Source organism: Neofelis nebulosa, chromosome 4, assembly GCF_028018385.1.
Source record: "Neofelis nebulosa isolate mNeoNeb1 chromosome 4, mNeoNeb1.pri, whole genome shotgun sequence".
NCBI lineage: Eukaryota > Metazoa > Chordata > Mammalia > Carnivora > Felidae > Neofelis > Neofelis nebulosa.
The window spans coordinates 61986318-62011763 of NC_080785.1; the positions used below are offsets into that span (position 1 = coordinate 61986318).

Sequence of the window (25446 nt, forward strand, 5' to 3'; positions counted from 1 at the left end):
TCTCCTTTAAATCTTTATTCAAAGAACAGATTCTCATTTCTTCATCATAAGACTTCAAACTACATGTGCCCCTCCCAAATACATAACGATTTTCCTTCTTCATTTTCCTACAACGCTTAACACTGTCAAACACTGTACATTTAACATATTTATTTCTCTATTTTCTTATATCCTTTGTTAGAAGATTAGCCTCTAGTGGAAGCATTTTCGCATGTGGCAGTAGCATCTTCACCCAAACACCTGGGGCGGAGCCTCATAGAAAGTGGGTGCACAGTGAACATTTGCTGAATATGAGAAAATCTCCATCCTGAAACCACCAGCATACATTAATGATAGAGCGATGACATTTATTTTCATTCACTCTGAATCTACTTGGATGAACACTAGCGTTATTTCTTTAGAATTAACTAGGACTTAAAAACAAAGGACCCAGATGGTCAGATATAATAATGAAAGGCGTATAGAAATGTGTTTTGAATTCATGCCAACTTGGCAACAATATCTCAGCAGCTCCGTCAGTCTGAATTCTTTGCAGATTCTCTATGTTATCTCCCTAAATAGTCTGTGGCTGCTCCTTAAGAAAAAAAAAAATGAAAAAGCAGCTCTCAAAATTTTCAACATCCTGTGGTCTGTGTGTCTCCGAGCTTATAGCCAATTTGACTTTTGAACACTCATTCAGTTAAGTCCAACCCAACTTTTTTTTTTTTATTAGTGTTTCCATTGATGTGCATATAAGTGATCTCATTCTATTTAAAGGTCACAATCTTCAAAAACCAATTCTAATGCTGCTACATGACAGCAGTAGAAAATAAAATACTTAAATTTGGCAATGTTCTACTGAATCACGAAATAAGGAAAATGTATATATTGAGAACAGTATGCACTTACAGATATTTTAGACAACATAGAATTTAAAAGATATTTGGAAATCTTTTACTAACAAGAAAATAAGGAGACAAGGGTAACCAGAAAAGGCATTGCAGAATAATTAGCTCTATGAATTGGAAAACTGAAACAGCTCAATTTTGGCTTTAAAGAAGTTTGAGTTTTATAACACTGTAAATTGTATGTAATGACCAAAATGTAAGGGAGGGGAAATTTGCTTCCACCAACACCATAAAGAAGTTTGAAAGAAAAGTTTACATCAACAGTAAAACTTAAGTAATAAATGGGATGATGTCATCTCGTAGAAAACTTTCAAAACTGACGAATTTATGATGATTCCAATAATAGACTTTTATTTTTTTAAAAGAAGATATTTGTTTATAAATGCTCACATTTTATTTTATTTTTTTTTAAAAAAATTAATGTTTATTTCTGAGACAGAGAGAGACAGAGCATGAGTGGGGGAGGGGCAGAGAGAGAGAGAGGGAGACACAGAATCGGAAGCAGGCTCCAGGCTCTGAGCTGTCAGCACAGAGCCCTATGCGGGGCTTGAACTCACAAACCATGAGATCATGACCTGAGCCGAAGTCGGTCGCTCAACTGACTGAGCCACCCAGGCGCCCCTAAATGCTCACATTTTAAAAGCAGTGATTTGTCAATGTTGCCTGATTCTGAACAATTATAGCAAAAGAGCTAAAACACAGAAACTGCAGGTTTGATTCGGGAAGATGTAGTGACTTTCCTGGTTTTCTGGACTAACAAAGAGGAGGGCAAATTAAGATAATAAAAAATCCATTAAACCTCAAACCAGCACTTCCTTCTATTATTTTATTATTTCATTTATTTTACATGCCACGTGCCCAAGGGCATCTTAAGTGCTTTATGCTGATTTATTATTACATTTAGATGACAATCCTAAATGGTTGATCATATATATATATATATATATATATATATATATATCACTTTATATGAAAAAAATTAAGGTTTAGAGCTGTCAGAATAAAACCAAGCTGCTTTTTGCTTACTGAGCACAGCAGAGCTACAGCATTTAATTTTAGAATGTTTCCTGAGGACCAAGAAAGATGTACCAAGGAAGGATGCTATTCGTTTTGATTGATTATTTTTATGTATTTCATTATTAAATTACAGGCGCTAATTTCAAGGAGGGTCTACTTGGGTTATGTAAGGCTTTATAAAATACACCCACTTGAGATGTGGCAGATTTTTTCCTTAAACGAGCATATAGAGGCGCCTGAGTGGCTCAGTCAGTTAAGCGTCAAATGTCGGCTCAGGTCATGATCTTACAGTTTGTGGGTTCCAGCTCCGCATTGGGCTTTGTGCTGACAGCTCAGAGCCTGGAGCCTGCTTCAGATTCTGTGTCTCCCTCTCTCTCTGCCCCTCCCCTACTCATGTCCTGTCTCTCTCTCTCTCAAAAATAAACATTAAAAGGTAATTTAAAAAAATAAATAAATAAATAAAAGAGCAGATAAATTCCTTGCTCCAGAACCCTCAAATAGCAAGTAGAGATATTGGAATATGACACAAAATTATTTTATTCTGAAGTTCTTCTTTCGTTTTTCTTGGTTGGTTGGTTGTTATTGTTTTCCTCTGTTATCATGTTAAACTCTTGCCTTGCAATAGTTAGGTTTTAAAATGTATTCATGTTCCAAAAGAAGATCCAGAGAATAAAAGTCAATGATTCTAGTCCTTTGTTCATGTTTTGTTACTAGCTTTCTAAAACAAATATCCAAAAAGGATATTAAAATGCCTACAAAAACATTTAAGGTAATGTGGTTTTGAGGCTTATTCTTCAAAGACTATTTGAAATTGCTAATAGACCAAAAAGTAGGTATTATGTTATTCTTATCTAGAGATGGAAAAACTGAGGCATTGAGAGATTAGTAAATTGCCCACCTTGGCACAGCTAGAAAGTGTTGAATCTGAGAGCAGATCCAAGTAGTCTCACTTTAAAACTATGCTGTTGTCTTCTGTTATATTGGCAAACACAATGCTGACTACTTAAGGCTTAGGACACAGAAGCAAGAGTGAATATAAATAACCATGCTCCCGGCCACAGTGCCTATGAATATGTTATTTTTTTTTTACACAAAGTTCCTATATTTTTGTAATAAAATTAACTCCTAATGTCCCATGGGGCTTCACACATTTGAGGATTGTCTGTCAATACTGCTCACTCATCCAGTTGAATGTGGATTGAATCTCTGACAATAGGCCATGCCTAAGGAATCCTGTTAGTAAGAGTAGGTGTCTCTGCTCAAGAAAACTAATTTTGATACAGTGGCCTGGCTGTTAGCCTTATCAGTGTATTTGGAAACTTTGGTTTCGTTCATGGTAGCAAACTGCTTTTTGGAAGTAACGCTACCTGAGACTATTCTTTATATTTTTATATTATTCATGGTTTTTCATTACGTGGTTCACTTCCTAGTAGAATGTGTAATATTTTGCAGTGGTGGTGATCTATTAAATATAGAAGAAAGTGAAGTCTTCTTTTTTTATTAAAAAAATTTATTAAATGTTTATTTATTTTTGAGAGACAGAGAGACAGAGCATGAATGGGGGAGGGGCAGAGAGAGAGGAGGACACAGAATCCGAAGCAGGCTCCAGGCTCTGAGCTGTCATGCTCTGAGCTGTTGTCAGACGCTTAACCAACTGAGCCATCCAGGTACCCCGTGGAAGAAAGTGAAGTCTTTTTACTACCTCCAGTGTAAATGTCTGAAGTGCTCTTTATGAATAAGCACAGGAAGATTAAACTAACTAAAAATATCAGATTAAGGTGTATGCAGAGTTTTGCAACCATTAATAAACAACATGACATTTTTGTTGCGTTTCTATTGGCTTGAAATTATATTAGATACAGAAACATACTTAGTACATATTCTTAATTGGCACATGATCTAATCTTTAAAAATGCCCTTTCTGTAATGATATCCCTGTATGTCATATTCCATTTTAGGTTTATTCAAAATAATGTTATAATAAAATTGGTCATTCTGTACCATCTTATCCCAATATAATTACACAGAACAAATACTTTTTCTATCCAAAATGGTAGTTTAAGGAATTCATTTATTCTCATCTGCCAGAAGTTTGACCAAAATTAAGAGCTTTTATCAGCCAAATTTAATTTTTGCCCTATTTTTAGTTTCATCTCAATTACATTGAACTGGATAAGAAAAAATAGTGCCCTTCAAGGGCTTCTTCTGAGGACCATCAACCTTGCACTCTCTTGATCTGGACAGATGTGGCTTAATTCCAGCTACTTCTCAGTAGGTCTCTTAGTCCCTTCAAATCAACTACTGGCCTCTTCCATGTGGTCTACATTCATTTCCCAGGATATATTTGTGCCTTATTGTCCCTCCAGTCGTGAGGGCATTGGCCAAACCCAATATAGTGCCATTGATTTGCCTTTGCCCTAAAGCACCTGCACTCTTGTCCTCAGTTTTCAGACAAGAGTAAGATCCTGCCTGGATCTGTCCAGTCCACTGTCCTCATCTGTGTGGAGAAAGCAAGCTATCCAGGTGGCTCCTGGGAAATCCTCTCCTTAACTCAAGGATAGAAGGTGGTTCCCACCACTATTTCCCCAAGTCGATGTGGAGACTGTCAGTGTATCAATGGTTCTCTCCTAAGAAATAACTGTGTTTTCGTTTTGTTTTGTTTTTTTTTATAGACCTGCAGTGAGTATAGTTGGGCAAAGTTCTTGAAATAGGTTTCTTTGAAAGTTTGCATAGGAACTTTTAGAATTTCACTTTGGAATTTCATATCACTTGATTTTTTGGTGCTAGGGTGAAATTTATAATTAACCCTTTTTCCATTTGTCAAAAGCAAGACTCACCATTAGAGGCAGGGAAATGAGACAAGAGAAATTCCTTTATTTCACAGTATTCATGCTGTGTTCATGACTCAATTGGCCTGTTCATGTCAGTTGCCTGATTTAATCATAACAGCAACTCTGCAGGATTGGGAATATTATTCCCAATTTACAGAAAAGGAAACTGAGTTTCAAAGAGGAGATTTTTTTTAAGGTGATAAGATACTCTGGAAATAGAAATGTGTGACTGGAAAGCTTCAGCCTTTCCTGCTGGAATCCAGCCCATCCACCACAGGTAAGATATGTACTTATCTAATCGCCACTGTTAGGCTAGGACGGCTGCAACTATTTCTCAACTAGTCCCCTTCCTTTGGTAGACATGGATATAAGAATGTTTGCGGTCATTTCTACTACTGTTGATTCTGAATATAGCACATAAAAAATCTTAACATTGGCTGTGTCTGAAAATATATGTTTCAATTTTTTTTCAGACAATAGATTTTGAAGGTTTCAAGCTATTTATGAAGACATTCCTGGAAGCAGAGCTTCCTGATGATTTCACGGCACACCTTTTCATGTCATTTAGCAACAAATTTCCTCATTCTAGTCCAATGGTAAAAAGTAAGCCAGCTCTCCTTTCAGGCGGTAAGTCTAATTATTTATTTAAGTATGTATACACAGTAGAAACCTCAAAGGGAAAATCGGTATCAAGTTCTCTATAAGAGAAGAGATTATTTGCTTAGGAAATATCTTTGTTGCAAGACTTATACTGTCATATTAAGATTGTGCAAAATATTTAAAGTATCTCTGATATAATAATAGCTAAACATTAAAGAAAATATACTTTTTCATTATCCATCACTTGTCATTCACAGTCTTAGAAGTCTGTGTTTAGGTAATAATTTTAAGAGATACTTCCATCACATATGGAAAAGTGCTCCTTTAAATGACTAGATAAATATAGATCACTTTATATATGAAAATGTAGTCACAAAGCCATCATGTGTAGGAAACATAATATTTTTATCACTTGTGGAAATTTCCAATATGCTATCAAGGAAGACAGTTTTGATTTTTCTCTTGGACACTTTTTTAAAATTTAATGTCACCATAGAGATGATTGGTTCTGTCATAATAGGTAGCTTTTCAGAGGTGTCTCATGCATTAATACCTGTTGCTAATTGTGTCCAGCTCCATCCAGTCAGGAGAACAGAAGTCTCACTCTATTACTCTAGAGAGTGTAGAAGAGGTGATTGGTTAAACAGTGTTGGAAGGTTGAAAAAGCAATGAGAAATACTGAGGTTATGCAGAGGCAGAACCACAGGAAGTGTGTTGGTTGGAGTAATCAAAACTCAGAAGCTTGGAGAAAGGACGTCTTGGAACTGGGACACAAGGTTCTGCGGGGAAGGTGTTGCCTGGCAGATCTCACCCTGGGACTTCTGTGAAGGGGCTACTTCCTTCTGAGTTTTATAGCTCAGGAACTCAAGAGGAACCTGCAGCTTGGCAATCAGACATCAGAGGAGCATCTCCGAGGTCTGTGCAGGACTGTGTAGCCAGAGGTCCCTCTGCCTTTCTCAATGTGGATGTAAGCTAGTGACTAGAGCCTCTTCTGCCCAGAACCATGTGCTGTGAGGGTGAGATACCTGAGAGATCTAACAGGAAGTGAAGGTAGATGAGCAGGAACCAGCCCCTTCTCCTTTCTTTCTTGTCATGTCTCTCTAGTGCCCCCTGTTAACTTGATAGGAATCCAGCTCACAACAGAGAAACGTAGTATACAGTGGAGTTTCTCAAACTCTTTGGTCTCAGGACACTTTCAGGACCCCAAAGAGCTTGGATGATACCTTTTGTAACCACATTAAAGATGAGACATTGTGAAAGTAACCATAATCAACCCATTACATGTTAACAAAAATAACATTTTTTTTTCTGAAAAATAATTTCAAGAGCAAAACAAAAAAATTTGAGAAGAGTGGCATTGTTTTATATCGTTGCAAATCTCTTTAACCTCTGGCTTCGTATCTGCTTCTGTGTTTCTTTCGCTGTATCCTATGTTATGCAACCTCATAAATGATCTACTGTACAGTCATGAGAAAATTATAGTGAAAAAAGCAAATGTGATATCTCACAATTATCACTGATAATCATTTGACCTTACAGATTCCCTGAAAGGACCCAGGGATCCCAAGGGAGCCCCTGGTCTAGCGACTTCAAGCCCTTACATCACTAAATAGAATATCAAAATGTGAGTAAAGGGATAGATGTTTAATAACCGGCACTCCAATAAATAAAAAAAAAACAAAACCTGGAACATGTAATTAAGAAATAGGTGGTTGAGCCATAACTAAGACTTAGGCAGTGTGAGGAAGAGTCCATGCTCCTTCCCCTTCTGTTAATGACATAATGTCTCTTCCTCAAGTGATTATATATATGTCGGTGTAAGATTTTTTTTCTTATTTTTTAAATTTACATCCAAGTTAGTTAGCATATAGTGCAATAATGATTTCAGGAGTAGAATCCAATGATTCATCCCCTACATAAAACACCCAGTCTGTTCGCAGCAAGTGTCCTTCTTAGTGCCCCTCACCCATTTAGCCCATGCCCCCACCCACAACCCCTCCAGCAACCCTCAGTTTGTTCTCTGTATTTAAGAGTCTTTTATGTTTTGTCCCCCTCCCTGTTTTTAAATTATTTTTGCTTCCCTTCCGTTATGTTCATCTCTTTTGTATCTTGAATTTCACATATGATTGTAGTCATATGATATTTGTCTTTCTTGACTAATTTCCCTTAGCATAATAGCTCTAGTTCCATCCACTAAGTGGAAATGGCAAGATTTCATTCTTTTTTATTTTTTTTAACTTTTATTTATTTTTGAGAGACAGAGACTGAGACAGAGCACAAGCAGGGGTTGGGGGAGGGCAGAGAAAGAGACACGGAATCTGAAGGAGGCTCCAGGCTCTGAGCTGTCAGCACAGAGCCCAACACGGGACTTGAACCCACAAACTGTGAGATCATGACATGAGCCAAAGTCGATTGCTTAACTGACTGAGCCACCCAAACTTCTCAAGATTTCATTCTTTTTGATTGCCGAGTAATATTCCGTTGTGTGTGTGTGTGTGTGTGTGTGTGTGTGTGTGGGCGTGCCACATCTTCTTTACCCATTCATCAGTCGATGGACATTTGGGTTATTTCCTTGCTTTGGCTATTGTCAATAACACTGCTGTAAACATTGGGATGCATGTGCCTCTTTGAAACAGCACACCTTTATCCCTTGGATAAACACCTAGTAGTGCAATTGCTGGCTGGTAGGGTAGTTCTATTTTGAACTTTTTGAGGAACCTCCGTACTGTTTCCCAGAGTGGCTGCACCAGCTTGCATTGCCACCAGCAGTGCAAAAGAGATCCTCTTTCTCTGCTTCCTTGCCAACGTCTGTTGTTGCCTGAGTTGTTCATGTTGGCCATTCTGACAGGTGTGAGGTGGTATCTCCTTGTGGTTTTGATTTGTATTTCCCTGATGGTGAGTGATGTTGAGCATGTTTTCATGTATCTGTCGGCCATCTGGATGTCTTCTTTGGAAAAATGTCTTTTGCTCATTTCTTCACTGGATTATGTGTTTTTTGGGGTGTTGAGTTTGTTAAGTTCTTTATAGATTTGGATACTAAGTCTTTATCTGATGTGTTAGGTGTGGGTTTTTCTAAAAACAACTATACACCTTCCATATGATATATTTTGATCCCTTCAAACTGTATACCAAAGAGTACGTTTATTATAATCTTTAATTAACCTTAAAATATTTTAGTTACTTAAATAATTCCCTTTATATCATGAATTGGAAGGACTCCCCCCGCTTGTTTTTCTCTGAGTCTTATTTTGTGTGTTCTCACAGTGTGCTTTCAGAGCTTTCCAGTGTTTGGGGCTGAACATTTTAAAATGGGACAGTTGCTTACTTTGATCGAGAAATTAAAACTCTGTTCTCCATTTCATGCTATAAATAGGTTGTACATACCATAGACTAAATAAAATAAAAATTGTCTTTTTAATTTCAGATGAAGCAATACTGTTCTTGGGTTTTGAGAAAGAAGCAAGGGGAACATTTTTCAATCTGAGTAATTGTGTCAGACTTGGATGAAGGGGAGAGATTCTAATTAATTAGGCAGGCTTGTAACAAGTGAAAATCTCAAGCTCTCTTTTCTTCAAATAGCATGTAGTATTACACAGAAGATGCCAGATTTATAAGGAGTAGAAATCGAATCAGTTTCCAAAATGGAAAAAAAAAAAAGGGTAACAGCTTGTACTTCATTTGGGACAGCCACATAATCTGCACAGATCTACTTGAAAAGGAATTGCAAGATGGGCTGTGTAACTCTCATGTAGCAAAAAAATAAAACTGGAATTCCTTTTCAAAACTTGGTCTCCACATTTTAAAACATAAGTGCATGGTGTCCTTCATAGCACTGTTTTTAATGCCATATTCTTTGACACTTAGCGCTGACAGTGAAAAATAAATGTATGTTTATTTTTAGAACCCTACTTTGCAATAATCTGTTATGTACACAAGATGTATTTGTGGCTGAAAAATCACAAATTAATATTGAATACAAGAGAGCTATAATCTGTTTTGTTTATCGCTTCTTAGAGTTCACCATATTGCATTACTACAATATCAACAGGAATATGATCACTATTCTTGACTCTGTATATAAACTAAACAACAATGGTTTCTCAATAAAAAACAAGACTAAATTGGGAAAAATGTTAATGTTAATGAACAATATTCAAGTATCGGAGATATGGTGAATGTAAAACATTTAGTTTTTATAGAATAAAAATGTTTAAATGAGTATAAAGAGGCATAAAGGGGTGTGTGTGTGTGTGTGTGTGTGTGTGTGTGTGTGTAGTTACTTTTTGTTGAACTTATAGTAGCTACTGATCCATCTGGTGTTTTGTGTAGTGAATGATTTTTGGGGGGGCGTATATTTTGTTGCAGTATAAGTGCCTTTTGTCACCTACTTAAAATGTAAGCTGATTATTTTTCCTGTTCCCAGGTTAGACTTTTAATTTTTGAAGATATTCCTAACACTATATATTTCCAGATTTCTCACTTCTTCTGCTTCACCGTAAATGTCATGTCCCTAACTCCTCACCTCTTTGCTAGCCTAAGAGACTAACTTCTGATTTTACCTTCATCACTAGAGTCTATTACCTGAGCTATTCTCATTACAGGATTGTTAAGTCATGTGGAACCTTTGCTTTTTTGCAAGTGGCTCATATACCTTCGACCATGAATCGATATTATTATCTCATATTTCAGTCCGTACAACTCAAATAATAAGAATAACCCAAGAGAAATTTTATAAATATGCAGATTGTTGCCTACAAATTCTTACCATTCAATATTAACATGGCCTTAACACCTTTACACCTTTTTAAAAAATCTGTCTTAAAAAGTACTCATTTTTGATCCTGTCTCCTAGCTCAATTAGGTTAAAATTTTCAGACATCCTTTAGCTTATTCATTTCTTTCTCCTCATTCTCAATAGGTGATTTTTTTCACATCGTACAAAATAACATAAAGTACTTCAATTATTCCCCATGCAACACAGAACTGTTTCTTCAGCTCTAAGAAAATATATATTAACTATATTCCAGATGGAACTCTTCATCTGGATATCCCATAGAAATTGAACTAAATGTGTCTGAAAGTCAAATAATTATATTCTACCCAAACCTGCTTCAATTCCTATCTCCTCTCTTGGTGAGTGGAACCCAAGTATCTATCAGTTTTCCAATCCTAAAATATTGGTCTCTTACACCCTCCACTGCTTCAGGCCTCACGTTTAATCACAAAATACTCTCTGTTGCTCACGATAACTTATTCTTTTCAAACATTCTTTGTCATTTTTATCCATCATTGTTTGTGTCTTAGGCTATCCCCTGGCATGGCTCCCAGCTGGACCCTGACTTGACATCTCCACAATGTGCTCCACACAGCAGCCTGGTTATTTTACTCTTGGGTTTCCGAGTTTCAGGCCTTCATGATCACCTTGTGGAAAGTTTTTAAATTTTTGTACAGGGAGTCCTAGTCATAGTCTTCCCCTATCTTTTGAGACACCTCCCCCTCCACAAGGTCCCCTTAATGGAACTCAGGGTCTGGGCAGTGCAGTTAAGAAGACAATGAAACCTGAGTTTCCTAGTAGTAAATACAATGTCATGTAGCTTGCGGATCTGCTTATAGTCCCAGTTCTGTGTCCTGCCCAATGCACCCCCGCTCCTTTTCATATCTAAATGTTCACTCCGGCTTATGTCTGCTGTGGTTACTCAGAACTCTCATTTCCTGCGTAAGTCTTGCTCTGCCCTTAACTCACAGCAAAACCAAACTCTTTGAAGCCTCGGCTAATGTTTCATTGTAATTGAATAGCACATTCTGTGCTCCATGCTAAGAATGCGATGATCAATAAGATGAGATACTTAGATTGTGCAACTGGAAGGCAAGCCCGGCACCCTTGTAAAGTCACACCATCTTCCTCCTGTAAGATAGCTGGTGCATCCCTGCTCCTCCCCGACTTCCACCTAGGCCAACTCTGCACAGCAGCGCTGGGAATTAACTATCCTCCGCTAAATTACTGTTCTTATTGTATAGGATAGCACTTAGCAGTAGTCATTAGTAACTTCTGCGTTTTCTAAAAATATAGTAATTAAAAGAGAATGTAATTGATTTGTTACCTGCTTCAGACACTTATACTGTATATTTCCATTGGTTCCACAATGTCTAAAATGTTGACTCCACAATACTATCTGTTATTAGCTATACGTCAGTATAAGTGCTTTTTGTTGTTATTATTAGTTTTATAGGACAGAAAGAGAAGATTTTCCTAGCACCCTTTATATCAGACCATGTAGTGAGTTGGCCAGGTGTGCCATTTAATTCTTTATCTGTTCATTTTATTACATTAATTCATGCATTCCACCATTCTTTTCTAAACCATATTATGTCCCAGGAATTCCACCAGAAAGCTGAAGATCCTTCAGACCCAAGAAGAAAAACAGACAATTAGGTAATCAAGTATATAATAAAAGTTGGCATCTATTTATCAAGATCATCTTTTTCACCATAAATTAAAATTATCTAATTTACATAGAGGTAGTGATAGGTACCAGTTGGAGAGGATAGAAGGGAGATTCAAGAAGAGAAAACATGTACTCAAATAAAAAATAATGCCTGGGCTTCCTGGGTGGCTTAGTCGTTTAAGTGTCCAACTTCAGCTCAGGTAATGATTGCATGGTTCTTGGGTTGGAGTCCCACATCATGCTCTGTGCTGACAGCTCAGAGCCTGCAGCCTGCCTCGGGGATTCTGTGTCTCCCTCTTTCTCTGCCCCTCTCCCACTCATGTTCCGTCTATCTCTCTTTCTCTCTCTCTCTCTCAAAAGTAAACCTTTAAAAAATTAAATAAAAATGCCCTGTCAAAAGATAGTGTGTGAACTATATAAGACATTCAGTATTATTCCATTCATAAATATCTATCTTAAAATTTTTCTTTTATTTAAAAAAAATTTTTTTATTTAGTTTTGAGAGAGGGACAGAGAGACAGAGAGTGAGTGGGTGAGGAACAGAGAGAGTGGGAGACACAGAATCCAAAGCAGGCTCCAGGTTCTGAGCTCTCAGTACAGAGCCTGATGCAGGGCTTGAACTCATGAACTGCGAGTTCATGACCTGAACTGAAGTTGGATGCTTAATCACCTGAGCCACGTTGGCACCCCTATTTTTAAGTTTTTAAATAAATTTTAAATACTGTATAGTCAACTTACAATACTGTAATAGTTTCAGGTGTACAATATAGTGATTCAACAGTTCCATATATTTCTCATTGGTCATCACCACAAGTGCCCTTCTTCATCCGCATTACCTTTTTCACCCATCCATCCATCCACCTCCTCTCTGGTAACCATCAGTTTGTTTTCTAGAGTAAAGAGTCTATTTCTCGGTTTCTCTCTCTCTCTCTCTCTCTCTCTCTCTCTTTTTCTTTGCTGATTTGTTTTGTTTCTTACATTTCACATCAGTCTAAAATCATACGGTATTTGTCTTTCTCTGACTTGTTTTGCTTAGCATTGTACTCTCTAGATCCATATATGTTGTTGAAATTGGCAAGATTTCATTCTTTATGACTGAGTGATATTTTATATCATTCACAAATATTTATTAATCACTTACAATGTGCCCCCCACACTATTCAAATTTCAGTGAGCAAAATGGAACTACTTCCCTTCCCCTATAGTCATTAACATTTTAATAAATAAATAAAAATATATATATAGCATGTCAGAAGGTAATGTGAGGAGTTCTCTTAGCAAACATTGATTAGATAGAAAGTACAAGTTGAAACTGAGGATGACTGGAAATCCTGAGTTTTTCATGAAAGACTAAAACTGGGATGAGGATCACAAGGAGATCATTTTTGATTGTCCCAGAGCAGATGGTAGTCATGACCTTGGAAGTATTGGGCACAGCCTGGTGGTGGGGCTGCGGAACTGGTCCTGGTAGGATCAGAGTCCTATGGCCTTAGGAGTTAGAGGTAAGTGGGCTTGATGAGTAAGAGGAAGGTAGGCTTGCTCAGTACTGAGAGATCTGGGTCTATGCCTTGAGTTGTTGGGATGGTGCAGATGAAGTGACTGGAAGAGAGTGGCTGGAGAAGAGGCCAGGGAGGGAGCCAAGGGCTCATGGAGAAATTAGAGAGTTGATATATTGTCTTAAGTCAGAAAATAATCACACTGCTGGGGGCATTTGGGTGGCTTAGTCGGTTAAGCATGTGACTTTGGCTCAAGTCATGATCTCATGGTTGTGGGTTCAAGCCCCGCATTGAGCTCTGTGCTGATAACTCAGAGCCTGGAACCTGCTTCAGATTCTGTGTCTCCGTCTCTACCCATCCCACCCCCCCACCACCTCTGCTTGCGCTCTCTCTCTCAAAAATAAAACATTAAAAATTTTCATAAAAAATAATCATACTGACAGCAGTGTGGAAGCTATCATGAAGGGACATGAGGCTAAAGGCACAAAAAAAGTCAAGAAGATATTTAAGATTGAGAATAATAATAGCTACCAATGAAAGAGTTATAGTACTTTATCTTTGGCCCTTCTCTTTGCCCATCCAGTATGGCAATGGTTAATTGATTTATGCTGTTAAGCTACAATATCATTAGTGGAATGTAATTCTTTTTATGTTTTCTGTACAACCAGAGAGTCAGACCACAGGTAAAAATTTTAGGCAGAAAAGGAGAAAGAATTTATTGTTGTTCATAAGGAAGTTAATCAAATTAACAACAGAAAAATGTACAATGAAAATGAGGTACTTGAACCTTGGGGAAAATATTCTTTTGCCAAATGACCTTACTGGATGTTCTTGCCAAAAGACACACTTCATTAATTGTGCTGAGAAGAAATTATTACTCTTATCAGGACTGTCTTGAGGATATTAAAAATTTGTGTGCATGTATGTGTGTGTGTATGTGCATGTATAATTTCACCGTAGCTTCCTTTATAGGTCTTTTGTGTCTAATAAACTATTTCAGTTTCCACAATACAAAAAAGGGCAGACAGGGTCTTGTAGAGCACAAACTGAACAGAGTACAAGGCTTACATGACTATAAGATAGGGAACTTCTTGTCACATAGTAGACATTTAAGATATATCTGTGTCTTCGCTAATGTTGATATACTTACATACTTATACAGAAATGCTCTAGAAATAAAGATAAAATAATTCCTATCCATTGGCTAAGTAGCTTTTATTTACATCAACCATTACATATCTTATGCTTTTATAGTACCAAATTTCTGTTATAATTATTATTAGTGGCAGTAATCCACAAATTATTTTATTCCAATAAATATTTTATCTTGAAACCCTGAAAACTCTTAACTGAAACCACAGAAAAATCTACACTTCAAGGCACCATTTAGGATAAAATTACTGTCAGTACAGGAACAGTTCCCCTAAATCTCCCCTTTAATTACTAAATAGGTTTGAATATATTGAGTTTGATTATACAGGTTTCTTTATTTTCCTATCTGAATATTCTAAGTGAAATGTTGGTCTTCAAATTTGCCATTTTCCCCGTTAGATTTATTCACCAAATATAAATGGATTTTGTATTTGCACTTACATGTTAATGATTGCATATGTAAGTGATAATATTATCTTAAGATTGTTGCATTGTGTGTTCATGAATATCATTTATAGTTTTTTATTCAAATAAAGGCAAATAGGATATTTAGTACTTTTCAGAGTCCCAAATGAGTCATAACTTTATTTAACTTGTGATGTACTCTAAAATACCTAGAAATAGCTGTAAAAATGAGCCTTGCCTTTGATCCATTAGAATGAAAACCCTATAAAAATGGGATTTTTCAAATTTTCTGTGGTCAATGCTATATCCTAGGACCTGGTTTTACGTGACTAATATGAAAGGTTCTTAATATCTATTTGGTTTATATTTATAAAGTGCATGCTAGTTGTACACCTATTAGATAACACAGATAAACAAAAAGAAAAGATATCCAGAATCCATTTCCCTATAAGAAAATGCTGGTAAAGATTTGGTAAATATGTAAATATGTATGTTTATTTCTATACATACAAAATATGTATATATATAAGAACATCTCACAACTGTATTTTATAATGAATGGCCCAAGAAATGATCTGAGTGCAAGAGTAACATTTAGAACTCTCAGCCATGACTAGGATTTAGAATTTCATTCCAAAGGTTTATGAAATAATCAATGTACATACTCTTAAGAGTCCTGAAAATCAGACTCTTAATACAAAAGGTCATTTAATGAGAGTTAGGAGACAGATATCTCTGATTTATTTTTTCTCTCTAGCCCCACAGAATTATACTTAAAGCATAAAATCTCAATTCAGATTGCCTTTTGAATTGGAACCATACTACTTGCCTCTGCCTCTGTTCTCCCAAATATGAAATGGAGATAATACGTTCATGTATCTTACTGGGTACTGTGGGACTCAAACACATAATGTATTATGTATATTATAAGTGTTCAGTGAATGCCAGCTGTTACCATTATTCATTAAATAGGTTGTTTTCCAGCATTTTAGTTTGCAGATATAGGGAAAAATCAAATTCACTGTCTTTTTTTTTTTCCCTAAAATGTTGTTCATTCTGAAAGAGTACAGTAAATTTTATAGAGTATTAATTGGGATTTCTTTTTTTTTGTTTTTTGTTTGTTTTATCAAGATATAATTCACACATATCGTACAAGTTTAAGGTGAACAGCATACTCGTTTGACTTACATATATTGTGAAATGATGGCCACAATAAGTTTAGGTAGCATCCATCATCTTGTACAGACGAAATAAAGAACAAAGGCAAAAGCAAAAACAAAAACAATGTTCTTATAATGAGAACTATTAGAATCTACTGTTAATTTTTTTCTTTATAAGTGGCACTCTTAGGGTCTACTCTCTTAACAACTAGCATATACAGTTATATCATATAATAGTGTTACTTATAGTCATCAGATATATTACATCATTGGTACTTATTTATCTTATAACTGGAAGTTTGTACCTTTTGACCATGTTCCTGCAATTCCCCTCCTCACACCCCATCTTGATAACTTGTACTTTTTTATTTGAAGTATAGTTGACATACAACATCACATTAGTTTCAGGTATACAGCAAAGTGATTCAACATGCTTATAGATTATGTGCTCTATGCTCACCCACAAGTGTACTACCATCTGTCACCATATAATGCTATTACACTATCATGGACTGTATATCCTATGTTGTACCTTCTATTCCTGTGACTTAGTGATTCTGTAACCGGAAGCCTGTATCTCTCACTCTGCCTCATTTATTTTGCTACTGTCACCCCAGCCATAAGGTTGTTTGTTTATGGGTCTCTTTGTGGGTTTTGTTTCTTTGTTTTCTGTTTTTCTTCTTGTTGTTGTTGTTCCAGAAGTGGAACTGGGATTTCTCTTTAATATAACAAAAATAAAAATTGTTATCATGACTCTTTTTTTTTAATACATGGTAGTTTTACTCTCTTACTTTCAGCAGACAGTATGTCACCAGTACTGTCGAATATGGTACCTATTTGATTTAAATTTAAATTAGTTAACAAGTTAATAAAATGAAAATTCAGTTCCTCCGTCATAACAGCCATATTTCATATGCATAACAGCCATGTGTGGTTAAAACTACCATATTGAATAGTACACCTACAGAATATTTCTATCATTGTAGAATATTCTCCTGTAAAGAACTGACATAGATCTTGTTTTTACTGATTTGGAAAGACCTTAATGTCAGGAATTAGATATCCTGTCTCCAGCCCTTGGCTCCCTGGATTGCTATGTGACCATCAGAGGTTTGCTTTACTCTCTGATTTTTCACCCTATTGTCTCTAAAATAAAATTGTAGCGTCAAATCAGTCCCTACCATTGTGTTTAAGTGTTGTTGGCACACAGCTAGGGATGTTATAATTACTGCTTCTTCACAGTACAGTACAGCACAGTACGGAATAGAAGCACAAATGTGCTTCTAGAACGTTACCCCCAAAGACCTGTGCTTTGAGCCCTTCTCCTTATAATTTCTTGTTTGGGGTTTTTGCCAATGTCCAAACAGATGAAATCCAGAGTATGTTGCTGCAGATACTTTGCTGACCCAGTCTCTTGTCAGGGAAGATATCCCACTGCCTGTCCTCACTTGATGCATATTTTACATTCCTTATTGATTTGTAACCCAGTCTATCTCATTTTGCTGCCAGTTTGTGTAAGCATAAAAAATAAAAAATATGTATATATAATACTGTCCTAAGACAAGCATAATTGGAAGGTTAACTCTGAAAATCATGAAATGTCTGACAATACGAAACAATTGTTCTTACTTTTTATTATCTATGCTACTAATCATGACTATTACTAAGGATAGTGGAAATATGATTATACTCTGACAATGATTATACTCTGACAAGGCTTGTGTCTAAGCCTGATAAATTTCTGAAAATTGAACCGGTATTAAAAAATGGAAAATAGAAAATCCAAATTGCCAGGTGGTTTTTTGCCTTGTAAGTTTAGAAATGTAATTCATGTTATTAGTTTTGAATATTCCATTTTAATAGATGAGGGGAAACACTGGATATAGTGATACCTTTTCATTATCTGAGCTACATGTGTTTCAAAATAAAACACAATGCAGCAGAGGCAATAATTGAACATGTACCCAAAACTTATTTGCTAATAATTGAACCTTGAAACTGGAGTTAAAAGTATCTGCTAAAACAAAACTTCTTAGGTTTTTGTTGCAGGAAATGGAGTGTCTAGTTTGAAGTACAATGAATATCATGTTCTTGAAGAATGTGATAATAGCAGGCAATACTCAACTTGACTAATGCGAACTATTTTTATAGTTAAAACTTTGAAGAATGTTTATATGTTAGGAGATATATATATACATACACACAGACACACACTAAAATCATCATCAAACAAACAGAAAAATGCTCTCAAAGTACAAGATAATATTTTTCCTAATTGAACTAATACTCTCTAGTTACAGTGCGTATTTTTTTCACTTTATTTTGTGCTTTGTTGTACAGTGCAATAGATATACATTAGTATGTGGGCATAAATGGTGTGTGTGTGTGTATACGCTTGCTTCAGTTTTGTGACGCAGCATTCAAAGAAGCATAACCTTTGGCACATCAGCAAACCTGTAAAGTGGGTGTCAACTAATCACATTATCTTCAGAGCTAAATATTGACCACTCCAGGCAAAAGAAACACCACTGTTTTGCTTATTTTTGTGTTCAGTTCCAATTCTAAAGAGTTTTACCAAAGATCAGATGGATTAAAATGGCCTTCCTTAATGGAAAGTAGAATACTGAGGCATTTCATCAGAGGCTCTTGCTGCTGAAGAGGAATGTATGGTTCCATTTAGCATCTCCTTGAAAAGGAGTCAAGAAACAGGGCTTGCAACTTCTGTTTGCCACTTGTGTCATTTCCTGTGTGTTCTGCGTCAACCTTAGCCAGACTTCTTGAAAGAAAAAGAAATATTTTAGAGCAATGAAGGAGTTAAGTTGTGGAAAAGACCTGAAGCCAGATTTAAGGAAGGGAAAACATATATATCAAGTATATATAAATGGTAGAGTAGGGTTGGAAAAGTCTCTATGAAGACGGATTGAGGCCCCAGGGCCTGCTTTCAGAAAATTAAATGAAAATATGAAGAAACATTTTCACCACATGAGAGAAAGTGAGCTGATCTTGGGGACGGGAGTAGGAGCAGGAACAAACATAGGACATTTTTCATCAGTTCAGCACCTCAGGATTCTGTCAAGTCCTGCTCTACCCAATTTTTTGTCATGAAGCAATTGAGAAAAAGGTCTTTAACATTTTTTTTCTGTGACTTTATCTCTCACAAAGGAACAACAACAAAAATCTTTGTCTGGATTTGAGGAAAAGTTGATTAGTTCTCCAATGTGATTGCTAGATAAACCCATATATTTTTTAAAAATAACCTTTAAATTCTTTTAAATATAAAACTGTGACATGAATGTGACAAAGCTTTTAGTTTACAACATGTCGTGAAATAGAAAGTGAAAAATATTTATTCATTTTGTCAAATAAAAATAATCTTAGTGTAATAATATGTTTTTCCAAAAAGGTGGGGCTAAATGTAAATTATATGTGGATGTTTCTGTTCAATATGTACATTACTTAAAAGAAAGGCAAACAGAAAAATATGTGGTTTTCACATTCTCCATATTGTTTATATTCACTATTATGTGAGCTGATAATGAAATACCAAGCACTTTAGTTTTATACAAACAAATGATCAGGAGGTGTTCTAAATCACTGAAAATGTATAATATGGTTGGCATTCTTTCAAATTAATGTCATAACATGTTCTTTTCCTTCTTTCTTGTTTTGTTATAAGTTTTTTGTGTAAGAGTTAAATCAAGCTGATTAAATCATTTCAGTACCATAATGGGAAAGCAGAGAAGAGAGGATTAGCTCATCATGCAGGATGAGTTAGGTCATAGTTTATCCGACCATAATTCAAATGCTGTGCTTTCCAAGTCTGGAAGTTATGGCTATGTCAAAGGTTATTGCCAAAATGTCTTTTATCATAAAAGACAACTGCTTATTCCTACAGTTGGCCAAGCTTTCATTGGTTAGGTAGAACCAGTAGGTATATAGGTGTTTTAAAACTCAAGATTGTCTCAGTCTCTGCCTTTTATTTTTAAAAATAACTATATTCGTTTGTATTAGACATACAGTGACATTTTTCTTAAGAAAAAATCAATTTATAATTATATCTCTCTTTTAATAGCTATAAACAGAAGTAGAATCAATGTGAAGCATAGAATTGTATTTGAAATAAGACTTTGGTTAAAAGAAAATGAAGGAAAGATTTATAGCAGTGTTATTCAAAATGTGAGTTCTGACCCACTAATGGGTGGTGAATTCAATTTAGAGGGTCTTTGACAGAATTTTAAGAATGAAATAAAAGAGAAGACAATAGGTTAACATAGAAAAGAAAAATTGGGGCAATTATGGAACCTACTAGTAATGAGAAATGGGGTGGGGGGAATAAAAGGATTCTGCTGGATTAATATGTAAATTGTTTTTCTTATTTTTTCTTACTCTTGGCCTTGAGCAAAAGTAGTCTGTAATTCATTAGTGTAGATTAAAGGGGATGGAATTTCCAGCTGCAGAATTCTAAGCTCGTAAAGTGGGAATATTGTAATCTACCTCACAGAGTTAAGGTGGGAATTAAGTGAAATCATACATGTTAAAGCCTCCGGCTTGATTCCTGCCACATGTTAGACACTCAATAAATGAATGATAGAAGTAATTTCATAATCCATTAGATTATATGCATGGCTATCTTGAGATGGCTAGAGGAGAGGCCAGGTACTCAATCAAAGTTATTCATCAAAGGAAATAGACAAGAGCAAGAGATGTGATTAGGTTAGGTTCATAGAACTGTATTTGGATGGGATTATTCCCTCCATTCTAGTAACTCCTGGTTGATTAGGAATCTAGTACATTCAGTCCATTAACCATTTCACCCAAGCACCTCTTATTTGCCAAATTAACCTTAAAAGACAATTGGGACTTGCCTTCAGGCCATGTCAGATACACATGATCTGGTTTCACAGGCTTCTCTGTGGAACTAACCATTTATGTAAACAAGTTTCAGTACAATTATTACCAGCCAGATAATCTATAATCATCAGCTGTTGCAAACAGGCATTGAGTTCACTACCCTCGTCTTGGAATAAGCACAGTGAATGGGTTTCAGAAATAAAGTATGAACCATATTAAAACTAAAGTACAGTCATATGTTCCCACCTCTCTAATTAAATGTCTGTCGTGTTTAAGCAGATTTTTGTTTATGCTCCCTTTCTTACTCATGGGCAGATTTCTTGATAGGAAAAAGGATGTGTTGGAAAAAGGATGTTTTATTCACGGTGCTGGCAAATATTTGACATAAATATGAGTTTTTATGAGTGAATGAGTCCTGATTATCAACATATAAATCATATTGTGACAGACTCAAGTTTCTTCTTCAGTTTTTTGTGAAAGGCCAATTTTTTGTATCTCCTTCGCTGATTTATAGCTGTCACTTCCTAAAGCACAGAAAGATGGAAGAGGAAAGTAGTTATTCATGCATTCAAATACACCTACCAGCTTACCCTGGACAAGAGGATTTGACCCTAACACCCTCCTTTAGGCAGGCAGAGCAGTCCCCGTGTCCCTGAATCCTGAAGAACTCTGCACTATTTACAACAATCATAGAAAATGTCTGACTCTGCTATCCTAGAGTTCCAGAGAATTTGGTTATTATATAGCCTAAAAATATATAGCTCTTTCCATTGTCTTTGCATTATCTATTTTCTTAGTTGTTGTTTTTCTTTGAAAGCAGTGTGGATATTTTTATGAATATAAAGACAAATATGTTTTTTCCCCAGGTTTGAGAATGAATAAAGGTGCCATCACCCCACCCCGTACTTCTCCTGCAAATACATGTTCTCCAGAAGTAATTCATCTGAAGGACATTGTCTGTTACCTGTCTCTCCTTGAAAGAGGAAGACCCGAGGATAAACTTGAGTGTATGTGTTTCTTTATTTAGTTTACTTCTCACAATAGTGGGAAGGAGGAGGGACTAGATACTGATGAATTGAAAATTGTATTTACTATGGTTATCTAAATTTTCATTAAATGAAGTGGCCTTGGTTAAGAAATAAAAATTCTTTCAAGTGGGAATCAAAGGATATTGTGAATATATTAAGATTCTTATCAAATTCCATTTATTACAGAGTATTTCTTTAGCATGTTGGTCTGGCAGATGACTTGTTCTTGACTGTCCCTCAGTTTGGTAACATGATGATACTGGAAAGTGTCATTTGAATTGTTTTGAAAAAACACCTTTATTTCTAGGATATGAGGAGGTCTTCCTCTTAATCAGTACCAAGGTTCACTGGACACATACAACCTGAGCCTTTCTCTCATGGAAATCTTTCTTTAAAACTTCACCACTAACACTTTCTGTGCCAGGAATAAATGATTTCTCAGGTGCCAAACACCTGAAAGTTTCATATATAGGAGTTGACTGTGGATGTTGTAAATAAACATAGCTGTGTTTGTTTTTTTCTACAATGTAGCAGGTGTTTCAGATAGAGATTTTCTATCTAGGTGAAAAGGAGAGAATTGCTGTCTTTAATAAAGCACAGTGTGTGAGCTCTCTCTGGTGGCAAACTATACTCATTGCAATGGAAGAAATATTTTTTTCCAAATATTTACAATAAGCCTGAACATTTAATAATCTGGTCTGTCTCCAAAGCCCCTGCTAAACATAGAGCTGGTAGTTTGTTCAATAATCCAATAACTTGATTATATTGGATAGTGTTAAAATAAATTAAAGTTCTGGCAACTGAAATGATAGTGAAGATAACAAATCCTAAATTTGATATTTTCAAGCAAATATAGACCATAGTGATGTTTCAGAATTATGATTTGAAAGCATGTTTAGTTAAATCTAATAGTAACATGTTGATAATATTTCTCTTACTAATAAAGAATTAACTATAATATGACTAAGTCATACCTGTCTAAGTTATAAACTGTATTAGGAGTCTTTAAATACGTATTTATTATTCCTAAATGTGGAATATTTGCATTTCAAGATTTATTTGTATTCCTAAAGACATACATAAATCTTTCACATTCCAAAATAAATATTAATGTTCAGGGAATTTCTATTGAAGTGACAGCCAAGGAGAAAGTTTGCTCAGGTGTTGTCAGGTCCGTGTTTGGGATGATTTTAAAAATATACACGCAAATCCTTTCTTCCAGGTCTGAGACTGAATGAAGGCACCATCATTCCTCTTCAACATGCTATTTGTGTTGGAGTTTAATTATTTTTATATCAACTGGAAGCATTTTGTTTTTAAGGTAGAATTCTTAAGAGGTGTGCTTTTAAGTTCTCACATTGAGTTTATGAATCAAACCATCTTTGTCTACAACTGCAGTCAGAATGTTAACCCACAAGTCATTCAAAAACACTTGATGAATCAGGTCAAACCTGACCTGCCACTTACCTTTCTTCACTGTTTTCAACCTCCTTTACTCTGTTCTTTCTTCAAATTTTCTAGCTCTTTGTCAAGCATTTGTCAGATTCAGTTGCCTTTGCCTTTTTTCTTAACTGTTGCTTCAGACTCTTGTCATAGTGGGAATTTTTAGAGCCTGGCTCTATCAGTATGATTTTCATCAGTCTCTTCGAAATAGATGAATGTCGATTTACGAATATATGAAGATTCTGCCTCTGTCCCTGCTACACTCAAGTTCTCTGCTCTACTCCTCTGATTTGGAGGAACTTAACTTGATCCTTAATTATCTAGAACTTGTTTTTTGTCTGTTTTTTGTCTGTTTGTTTGTTTGTTTTGCTTTGCTTTGCTTTGTTTAGTTTTGTTTGTTTTTAATGCCAGTGCCTGGCCCTTTCCTACCTCTGTTAAGTCAGAATCCATTCCTCTTACCCACTTTCATATCAATGGACTGTACACTCTTTTCCTTCTACAATTAAACATTGACATATTCTCAATATTCATGTAGTCTTCTAGAGCTACAGGTTTGAAAAATATTTTCAGTAATACTTTAAAGAAATTTAATGGTGGTTAATTTAACATACACTTATTTCCAAAAGGGTTGTGACTTATTGAACACAATATAAACTAGAGGAAAGAAAAACTAAGTAAGTTGACAATAAATAAATATGGGCAAGCACCTAATATAATTCATTTTTGCTGGTAAATGCTGAACTTGGATCTTAATTTCTAAGTAGCTAAGCAGAAAGGAATACACGCACATTCACTTAGGCCAGAAGTTAAACTTTATCACACATAAGAATTACCTGTAGGACTTAGGAACATACAGCTTATTCCGAGCCCCAGATTCAGTGCAGGTGCTTTAGCAGGCTTGGTGTGCACCCTTAGAATTTTCATGTATAACAAGGCTCCACATAGTGCTGATGTTGCTGCTTCAGGGACCACATTCTGAGGAACACTGGCTTATGCAATTCCTCCGTCCAATGAAGCATATACACACACACACTTTCTCTGAAGGAAGGACTGTTTCTCAGAACTGCTGAATGGTGACAGTATTTGGTAGGCTTCTTTCCCTGGGTTACTACATAAAATAATGACATGGTTGTAAATGTTTCTAAAAAAGATATTTTCCCCCAAAATACTGTTTTATAAATCTATCCATCACTTACTATCACCTCCCATCTTCCTACCTGTCTTTTTTTGCCAGGCATTTACACAATGTTTAGAATAAAGATTATTTTTTTCTTTGAAAGGAAATAGACAAAAGTCCTCGAACTTTCCACCGATTATGTCATTTCTTCAAGTTACTTTGCCTAGTCCAATTATGTTTTCTCACTGAGAACTTTGCTTATTCTGAGGTCCTATCAAGTAGATGGCATTTATTCACCTGCTGCTGTAGAAGGTATATGTGCATGTGCACGTGTTTTTGTGTAAATGTGTTCAGGTTGTGGGGAATTCCATTTTTCTCTTTCCTTGTTGGTGCTACTTACCTGCCATCCTGATGTGTGGAATAGGAACATTGTACCACAGCTGTTTTGCCCTCCTCACCTTAAGTCAGATACAATACTTTGTGGAGAGCCATTCAGTATCTCCCTCTGTTAGTTTCTTTGCCTTCCTCGAATTCTGTGATTTCAACTCCATTTTATTTCAGTCTCCCACATCTGCTTCAATCACGACCTTGTAATTTGTAAAGACTGGTTTTATTCTAAAATTTTAAGCTCTAACATTTTACTTTGACCCTGGACTATGATCACTTAACTTCCCCCTCTCCTACTTTTAATTTAAACATAGCATAGCACAGTACTGAAAAGCCTAGACTCTTGATTTCACTAACTGAATGCATCCTAGCTTTAACACTTATGACTGCCTGGGGCACATTTTGTGAAACAAAAACCTCTTGAGGCCTTAGTTTCTCCAACTATAAAATTGGAATCATAATAATATCTATCTCGTATGTTTGCTATAAAGATTCAATTAACCAATATTTGCTCACATAAATTCCTTCACATTTATTGGTTCACATAAATGTTTGTTAAGTGCAATTTAAATAAGTATTCTTGTCTCTTAACCATTTCCCTTCCTCCTGAATTTGCCTGCTGCTTT

The 25446-nt window shown here is 35.8% G+C and overlaps 1 protein-coding gene across 16 annotated transcripts in view; it reads left to right on the forward strand.

Annotated features, from left to right (window-relative positions):
• Nucleotides 1–25446, forward strand: part of DGKB (diacylglycerol kinase beta) — a 790801-nt gene that overhangs the window by 222753 nt on the left and 542602 nt on the right. For all 16 annotated transcript variants that reach the window (XM_058724931.1, XM_058724935.1, XM_058724929.1 and 13 more), the window contains 2 exons: nucleotides 5209–5362; nucleotides 21712–21852. In XM_058724931.1, coding sequence (XP_058580914.1) covers nucleotides 5209–5362; nucleotides 21712–21852 — 295 coding nt within the window. The remainder of the gene's footprint in view (nucleotides 1–5208; nucleotides 5363–21711; nucleotides 21853–25446) is intronic.